Genomic DNA, 10,112 nt, shown 5'->3' on the forward strand with positions numbered 1-10,112 from the left:
ACCAGTTAGCATCAACATTCTTTCAACTTAAAATTCCAAACGGAAATTAGCACTCAAGATAAGCACTCAGAATGGCTTAAAATGTTCAATCAACACTCCACATAGCAACCAAGTGCACAAACTGATCATGGGCAAGAATCCAACAATCGAAATGCAGTATGAGTGCTCTCAAATTGTCTTATACTAGGGACATTACCCAACAGTAAGAGCATAATCCAAGTGCTCCAAAAGAACCCCGTGCAAGGGAGGAATTCAAAGTCAATACTTAATCATCAGTAAATAGCATGATGAGTTTAAGCCTTACTGATACACACTTAGACTGGGGAATATTATGAAATGACGTTAGAATAAACTCAACAATCAACTTTAGATTGTTAATGTGTCACGTTTTCAAGAGTTAACCTTAAGCTAATCCATAAAGAACTTTTCTCAACTTATATATTGGTGAACAATCCCAGCAGTCAATTATCACAGCTGACTGTTAGATACATGCTTGTCAATAGTCACATTCGTCAGTTTTCGAGCTACATGATATTAGTTCGAGAATGTGTTGTTGTCAGTTCATGTCATTCTCGTAACACTTTGTGAAGAATTGCCGTGATGAATTATCGGCATACCTCTTACCGAGATATGCAAAGACTACATTCAAAAATAACTTCACATATATAGGAGAAAATATGAGTTTTTCTTTCAAAAGCTCAGTTACAATGGGCACAATCAAAAGTTAACATGTTAGTTCACACATCCAAAATAGATATTAAGATAAGTGAGAGATGCACAACCATCAGTCAGTATCCAAAATACTATCTAGCCAAAAGTAAGAATTTATCACTGCTTTAATAATATGAGACATTGTCTAACTCAACAGAAAACACTCTAAGTCGCCCTAGGTAGTACTCTCTAGGCATACAACAACTGAAGCAAAATTTCATGACCAAGTTCATCACTCACACTAGAGAATCATCCTAACAACGAGCAGTCAAGTAATTTTAAATGCTATCGATTCAATTCAAGAACTCAGAATCCAGAGAAATTGATATTGTAAATTTGGTCAAAAGTAAACCTTCTAGCATTCATTAAGCGAAAACACTCAAAATATTTATCCTTGCTTTCATCTTCATAAACAACCAACAATTCAAAAGGTAAAACCTTCATGGAAAACGTCTTAATAAACTGATCACAAGACACATGAACTACTAAACAAAGCATGAAAAGAAACTAAATAGATACCAAGATCATCAGGGTCAACAGTGACTTCGCCACCATTCACAGTTGAAATATCTTTTAGGCATTCAGATCCAACAAGAGTCTCTTCGTGATCAGAGTCCAAACCCATACGAGTACGATAGATCTTTATCTCACCATCCACATCCCAATCAACATACTTGCCTTCTTTATACTTAGTCATTAGCTCACCACGAGTCTGGACCACATCAACATAGTAATTTTTTAGATTATCAGCCAAATCTTCTACCTTCTTCTTCTCAACATCTAACTACAGTTGAGTTCGAGCAAAGTATTCCTTCACGCTATCAAGTTCTCTCTTCAGAGATTTAACAAGAGCTAGAGCATTCTTCTCTCAATCTGCAAGTTTTCCAATCTTAGACCGATGGGAGGCATTAGCACTTGATAGAGCCCTCATCTTCTTATCCATGGCAACATGGTCTTCATGCAAGAAAAGCACTGCTTGAATAGCCTACATGCATAACAAACAAATTAGAATGAAATTGTCAAACAAATACAATAATGTGTAGAATAAATGCATTTACCTTGTAAGCCTCAGCTACCGCATAGTTAAAAGCACCAACATGACAAATTTCCATCAATCAGTTTCAGTCAGCAGGATGAAGAAGCCCCCCTATGTGACCTTCAATCGAGGGAGAATTCGAATAGGCTGAAACAGTGTGTGGAATTCGGAGCACTGTCTCCTCAACCTCATCAAGATCAAGGAAGTTGACCTTCCTTTTCTTAGTAGAAAAATAACCAAGAGAAGTTTCATCCATGGTGGTATCAGAAACCTCAATCTCAGATGAATGTTTGGTTCCATTGGTCAAGCCACAATTTGGTGTCTTAGTTGATGTCTTCTTCACTTTGGCCATTTCATCGCTCGCTTTAGGTATTTTATACACTCCTTTCAGCCATCTCATCTGCAAATGCATGTTGCTCTTCTGCCAAGTGATTCAAAACTTGAAAGTGACCTCCAATCTTCTCTAAAGATCAAGTGAGAAGAAGGATGGGAATATGTTAGGAGGACTGAAGTTCAGAGGTACCTTCGTGACTTTCAACATGTGATTCCTGCAGACGATTCCTTAAAAGTAATTCTCTCCAGTTATGACCCTTTTCTGGCACTTAAAGAATGTCTTCAATAATCTGATCAATTTGTTTGTCTGCAATAGGAGGAGCTGCAAATTCTTTATTTGCACCAATTAACACATGTTAACATTCAAGAGCATACAATGTAGTAATTATAATAGAGGCACATACATTGCACTCACTTAAAATACGCCAATAAAGTGGAAACTTTCTCTCACTCAACCCAAACATATTGTCTCCTCTAAAGAAGCAATATGCATTTTTCAATTATGGCTTATTAGCAGCAGTCAACTTAGTCACAAATGCTGATTTCTTTGGGCGTAGGTGGATTTGTACATGACTCTTCTCTTTATCATGCTCTTTAGGATAGTAACAAGACCTAAAAACTTCAAGATCTACCAAAATCCCAAACTTTTCAACAAAGAGCTCTAGGCTTAAGAGCAACTGCCCGCCATTTGGCATAAGTTGCTCAGGAGTTATAATTTAAAATTCAAGTATCTTAGTCACAATAGGAGAAAAAGGGAACCTAAATCCAATAGCAAAGGCTATCTCGTAGAGACACACCCAATCTCCCATTTCCCAGTCAGCTCTCTCATATGATCTAGACAATCTCATCTCTATGCTCGAAGGTATACTATAATCGATTCTCCATTTCTCTATATCAGAGCGAGTCAAGGTACATATAGGGTTTATGTTGAGAAACCCCGTAGGTTGACTTACACACTCAACCTGACACTTATCCCATCCATCGCCCAATAGCCCAAACACATACCCTATCATATCTGATTTTTCTCCTGGCATACCAACATGTGTAGCACCAATATCTTTTGTAATATAATCTTGGTTTTTTGAAAGAGTAACTGGGTTGAGTGGGACTCCCTTTGGAAGTCCACCAATATCAGCATCCTCAGTCAAGCAACCATCTTCTGCAGACCTTTCGCTACTTTTAGCATCTTCTATAGAGGGGTCACTTTCTGAATCCTCCATGTAATGATCGCTCCCCTTTGTAGTGGAGTCAATAACTATCAATTCATGAGACTCTATATTCTCTGAAGTAGATATTTCACCACTCAACGTATGACGTACGAAAAACTTATTCATCCTAACAATCGACGAAAAGTCGAGTACAACAGCAAAAGCAAAGAGGAATCAATCTCTTCTACACAAGACTTTAGAATATTTTGCATCAGTCAACCCAAGCAAGCAAATATGAACTAAAGGGCAGTCAACCTCCATTGTTTGCTCACTACTCAAAATAAACATACAAACAAAATGAAGGCTATTAAGTCAACATGGCAGTCAATTGCATGTTAGCAGTCAACCCTAAAGACAACACTACCCACGACAAAGGATACCATAAAATCAAAACAAAAGAGAAACACCAACAGTCAACTTATATGGAATGCAAACTTATCTAGCTATCAACTCTCTTACATTCGAAACCCAGGCCCACAAACTAGCCCATGAAAGCATAAAACAATTAAAATAGATAAAAAAAATTCAGAAGTTGTCTAGAAATCAAGAACAATTTAGAGAACTCAAAGTCAAGAACAAAACCTAAAAACAAAATAAAAAAAATTAGAATCATCAGTCATAAAACATGATAAAAAATGGTGAAGAAAGCTAACCTCAAAACTACGAAGATGGGCCCCTCAAGCTTTGATCCTACAAAAAAAAAAAGAGACCAAAAATTTATGATGGATTATATATCTCAAGTCTAAGGTATATATGTATTTATACTTCAGCTATGCATTGGCGTTACAAGGGTTCCAAAAAAAAAATACACAGTTCAAAATCAAATCTATACATATATATATATATATGCTATGGCATGACAAGGATTTCTCTAAACACAGTTCAAATATTTTCTTAAAACACAAGGAGTTATGAAGAACAAAACACAGAAAAGTTCGTCCAAAAACAAATTCAAGAAACAACAAGTTTAAATCTTTCAAGCAGATAGAGAAGTATTTAAGCAATAAGAAGCAGAAAGTTTTCTTGAAAGCTAAAAATTTTATACATTAGCAAACCATTTTTGGGGAAAGAAAGAGAACCTTGCTCTGTGTCGAAACCCAAGAAGTAAAGAGCCAAATTTGCAAAAAAGACGACCCCAAAATATTAAAGAGAGCTCTCCACTTGTCACCACCCCATTGTTATGGTTAGCTTTAACCAAATAAGTATTTATATTATATTATACATAGTGTTTTACTTTTAGACGTATGTTCTTCACGTGTCTAAATATGCTACTGCTAGCATTTTTTGAATGTAGTCTAATGCTTACAAAATGAAAAATTCAACATTGGGTCTTAGCCCATATAAGTATCCATGAGCCCATCTGCATGTCACTTTTATTTTTGGTTGTCTCCTTAAAAATAAATTAGTTTGAGTAAGTCAGCTATAATACTATTTATAGATTGACTGCTGCATTTCTTTATTAATTTGAGTGCTTTGAGTGGTCAAAGGTCAATGATATTTTTACAATGTGGTAGAGTTCACCTATAATATTCACAAGCATGCCATTTAACTACCTTGGTGCCTAGGATGGGACATGAATACTAATGCCCTCATAAATACATGCCTACTAAATGGGACATGTCAAGCACTCAAGTCATAGTTGAGCACTCATATTCAAGCGTTAATGATCAGATCAAGTGTTAGTACTTAACATGAATTCTACTCCAAAATTCAAATGCTCAATATGGAAGAGTGCCCTGGTGGAACACCTTCGCTTCAGATAAGTTATCCCATCACGATCGTTCTCTAAAACTCAATTGCTGATAATCGAGCACTGGGGAATAAAACTTTCACAAAGAATGAGTGTTACAGAAGATCAAAATTCGTACTTCATTTCACAGACTCGAAATGAAACACACAAATGGGACATGCACCTCACCTTACCTTGTAATAGTCATGTTCTAGAGGAGTTCAATTTTTGCCTTCATAAAGTACATCATTATTTGGGCTTTCCTAATGAAAATTTCAAGCATTGTTTGGCATTTATAAAATTCAAACTCTTTGACCAGGGTAAAACTCAACTCAAAGAGTAGGGACAAATTGTAGAGCCCAAAATCTAACCTTGGGCTTAACATGACAGCATGGGCTCATAATGAAATTCAACTCCTAGCCCAAAGGTTTTCTAATGAATTTGGACCAAACTAGCCCATATTCAAAGCAGTTAGCACTTATCCAAATCAAGTCAATAATCTGGAACCCGTAAGGCTAGCACTAATCCACGATTAGGATGGGCTCTAACTTCACTACGTGGCAGAGAGAAAACACTAATAAACTACTCAAAATGATGTGACAAAGTGGAAGGAGTCCACTCTCTAACAAAGTAGCAATCTTCCTCTATAATAGGGGGGAGACCGCTTCTCCAAGGATCCATGAGGAAGTGAGCGACGACTTTCAGCAGGGGCTGATAAAAAGACACCTCGAAGGTTTAGACGGGGGGAAGAGGGGGGGGGGGGGGGGGGGGGGAGAGAGACCGATTGTGACTAGAGAATAATTGGAACAAATTCTTCCTAACACACGACTGCTATACTCAATACTAAAAGCCACATTCTAATTCCCAAACTCTGGCTGATCTCTTGGACCCCATACTTTATTTCTACACTTTATATTTTACATGTTATTTCAATTTTTGTGCTATTTTTGTTTACAAGATTACTGACTTGACCATCAGAGTGCCTTTCGTCGGCACCACCCCAGTTTCCCAGTTACTCGTTTGTCTTTGTTCTACAGGTTGTTAGTGCCTACGACAATCGATTTCTTTGATTCTAGATTTCATCCTCTACAGTAAGAATTCTAAATTGGAAAAATAAGCCTCATAAGGAAAACTGAGTGAAAAATTGGAGTTTTGTGAGGAATACATTCATGGTAAAAGCTTCAACATAGGAGCTCACACTACAAAACAACAACTCGGAAACATATATTCAGACTTTTGGGGAGCATCCAAAGTCTCAACTATTGGACAGGAAAATTATTTTATGAGTATCATTGATGACTACTCAAGGAAAGCTTGGGTCTTCTTACTGAAAGCCAAGGATGAAGCTTTTAGTGCCTTTGTCAAATGGAAAAGGCTCATAGAAAATAGGCCAGGGAACAGACAATGGACCAGATTTTTACAACTATATTCAATGAATTTTGCAATAGGGAAGGTATAGCAAGCCACCATACTGTTCATGGCACTCCTCAACAGAATAGTCTTGCTGAGAGAATGAATAGATCATTGGTTGAAAGGGTGAGATGCATGTTAAAGGGAGATGATTTAGAAAAGAAATTTTGGGGAGAAGCTATCACAACAACATGCTATCTAATTAACGGTTGTCCATCAACTACAATAGACTTTGTGACACCACAAGAGAAGTGGACATATCAAGCTCCATGTTTTGATCACTTAAAGGTATTCGGTTGCCTAGCCTATGCTCATATTAAACAAGAAAAACTTGAACCTCATGCAATCAAGTGCATGTTTCTTGAGTATCTTGAAGGAATTAAGGGTTACAAGTTATGGTGCTTAGAACGTGGTTTTAAGAAATGCATAATAAGAAGAGATGTGGTGTTTAAAGAGGATGAAGTGGCAATGAAAACTAGAGACAACTCAGAAGCTAGTGCTACTACAAACATTGATCGTGTGGTACTTGATGTGAATCAAAATAGAGAAAGTTTAATAGATGATCAACTGGCAATCACTGATATAGAACAAGATGACAATCAGAGAGGTTTAAAAGAATATCAATTGACAAGAGATAGAGATAAAAGAGAAGTTAAAGCCCCTAAAAGATTTGGCTTTGCTGACTTTACAACATTTGCATTGACCACTGCCAATGAGATTAAAAAATCAGAACCTACAACCTATCAAGAAGCCATTAATGGTGAAGACAGTGCATCATGGATTCAGGTGGAAATTTAGTCACTTCAGAAGAACAACACATGGGTACTTGTAGACAAACAAGAAGACAAGAAGTTAGTTGATTTCAAGTGGATTTTCAGAAGAAGAAGAAAAAAAGGAAGGTATACCTGGCATTGAAAATACAAGGTTCAAGGCAAGGTTAGTAGCAAAAGGATTCACTCAAAAGGAAGGTATAAATTTCAAAGAAATTTTTTCTTCAGTGGTCAAACAAACATTTTATATAACATCAAGTTGTGAGCTTTTTGGGAATCTAGTGCAAGCTGGATTAGGATTTGGAAGTTCCGACCTTAAAACTTTGAACAATTAGTTGTTGACAGTAAGAACTCTTCAACTAAATTAGATCAAGGACTTCATGAATTGTAAAAGAAGTAAATTCAAATCAGGTGAACTTCAAGCAAACTTTCTTACGTTTTCAAGAACACAAAATGTGAATACTAAAATTTTAGAATGAAAAATAGAGAAAATGTAGAGTGTCCATTTTCATTAACAATGACTGGTTACAAAATTCTCCCAAAATTTTCCCTCTTTTTTCCCTTTTCTCAGATGAAGGGAGGTCATATTTATAGTAGAGTGCTAATGACTCTTAGTACACTATGGTCCCTAGGGACACGACCCTGCATATACAGTTTATAGATGGTAGTGGAGCCAGGAGCGTGGTGGTCGGTTTTAGTACATGTCGAGGGTTTATTAGAGCACCTCAACTTCAGTACTTGGATGCACCTCCACCACTCGTTTAGTACAAGTGTTAGAGATTGGCTGATGATGACCACACTAGGTACCTTACTCGTATGACCACTACTTATCTTGCGTGGACATTCTATGCTCTTCTAGACACGTACGTACCTGGCCTGACATACTCCGTGCTCCTCTGTTACTTTGGGCCAGTTTGGCCTTGTTGTTGTATCTCCTAACACTTGACAAGGTAGGTGTGTGACGTCCTTCTTAGGAGCTAGTGTAAGCAAGTTATTGTGCTTTAGCAAGTGGGCAAAGGTGCCTTCATTGAATGATAGGCGAAGGATGCCTCATTTGTGTAATGAGGCTCAGGTAACGCGCCGTGCGAGATGCCACAGGGTGCGAGGTTATGGCGGGTGTGCAAGGCGATGCGAGACCACGGTGCAAGGTGCTGGTGTGCAGCGTGGGCTGCCTTGCGAGATGCTGGTGCACAACATAGGCTGCTTCGCGAGAAGTTGGTGCGCAGCGTGGGCTGTTTCACGAGACACTGGTGCGCAACGTGGGTTGCCTCGCGAGACAGTGACAGGGGCCACGAGTGGGTGTCGCGTGAGGTGTGGCGCGAGACGCAGGCTCGTGAGGTGGAGGCATGAGCCACATCAGGCATCCCGCAGAGGTACCTGAGCAAGGCCTCTGAGTCAAGCGTGAGGCGAGCATCTAGCATTGTTACCCATACAAGATCGCATCTCTAGGCGCGGATTGAGTGTCTCGCGATGCTACCCAGGCAAGATCATTGTCCTAGCGCAAGGCGAGCGCCTCACAGGACCACTCGTGTGAAACGGTTGTGTTAGGCACGACGTAAGGCCAAAATGGTGGTAATGCTGAGACCATGTTTGATGCCTTTATCGCTGAGTCAATGCTCCAAGAGACCAACGGGGCTTTATTCATGGTCATCGGGACCTTTGAGAGGCTTCAGACAAGAGTTGGGAGTGTTTCATTGGTGTGGAGATTTCAGCATCCACACTTGCCACCCAGTCTAGGAGAGGGCCTTTAGGTGCTTTGGTAGACTCTTCGCCATGTTGTCTTCAAAGTGTAGGTGGCATTATTGTGTTTCTTTGCTTTGGTGGTATATAAAAATACACTTCGGAGGTGGTGATCCTCATGATTCCTTGAGATTAAATGTAAGCCTATCATTTGGCTTTGCTGATCCCAATGTACGTGTTTGGCTCCATTTTTTACCATAGATCAAGCATTGGATTCAACGACTAAGATGAGTTTAAGCTTCTTCTAAATAGACCTCACCTCAAACATAATATCTACACTTTCTTTTCCTAGCTTTGTGGTATTTGTGTCTTCACATCCTCCAAGAGGTAAGGGGTTCCATTCCTCACAAGGTCATTTTGGCTTTCTTTCCTCTTATTATTTAAATTCCCTTTTTTTTTTTTTTTTATGTAAACGTCTATATAGGTGCTAGGAGACTAAAACACCTTTCTCCTTTCTTTTTGCAGACGCGTACTTTCGACCCTTTGCATTCCTTCGACTATGACGGTGATTTTTACCCGTTGCATTCCTCCGAACGCGACGGTGCTTTCGACCCTTTGCATTCCTCCGACTGCGACGGTGCTCGATTTTACCTGCTCAAGGTATACTTTCTTCCTTTCTTATGTTCAATGGATTTAAATTACCATTACTCGGGATGGGTTGCCTTGGTCGGAGCTCCTCGTGAGCTAATCCACACACATTCCCTTGCTTTCACATATACCCATCTTTGTAGCCCGTAGTTGGTCATTTCGAGCACTTGTGTCTAGAGGTTTTGAACTTATTCCTTTGTGTTTTGTAGCACTCTTTTCAACTACACTTGCACCCTTATTACCAACGAGACGAGGTTTCATGGCATGTGAGGGATCATCTAGCATTCCTCCGGGGGTCGACTTTGTAGACTTATCTTCAGACTTGGGGTCCCCCGAGAACAACCCTTTCCAAGACTATGACACTTTGAGGAGGGCCCATATATGTCACCTTGAGCGCATGGCCGAGCTTAGGCATAAAATTTGGGTGGTGAAGAGCGAAATAGATTTAATTTTGAGGGGTGATGGAGTCCCTTTCTCTTTTGACCTTAACGATCACATTGCAAGCCTTAAAGTGAGCCTTTTTGATCTACAAATGGAGTTTGAGTTCATGGAGGGAAACCTCCCTCCTAAACCTCCTACTTCATTCT

At 39.1% G+C, this 10,112-nt stretch overlaps 1 protein-coding gene across 1 annotated transcript; it reads right to left on the minus strand.

Moving 5' to 3' along the window:
• Nucleotides 1-1,033: 1,033 nt before the first annotated feature.
• Nucleotides 1,034-4,429, minus strand: LOC133834775 (uncharacterized). Its single transcript, XM_062264519.1, has 4 exons — nt 4,368-4,429; nt 3,942-3,978; nt 1,770-3,415; nt 1,034-1,696 (listed from the first exon to the last, which is right to left on the minus strand). The coding sequence occupies exon 3, from the start codon at nt 3,412-3,414 to the stop codon at nt 2,797-2,799; it is 618 nt and encodes a 205-aa protein (XP_062120503.1). The 5' UTR covers nt 3,415; nt 3,942-3,978; nt 4,368-4,429; the 3' UTR covers nt 1,034-1,696; nt 1,770-2,796.
• Nucleotides 4,430-10,112: the final 5,683 nt, after the last annotated feature.

Source organism: Humulus lupulus, chromosome 5, assembly GCF_963169125.1.
Source record: "Humulus lupulus chromosome 5, drHumLupu1.1, whole genome shotgun sequence".
In the NCBI taxonomy this organism is placed as follows: domain Eukaryota; kingdom Viridiplantae; phylum Streptophyta; class Magnoliopsida; order Rosales; family Cannabaceae; genus Humulus; species Humulus lupulus.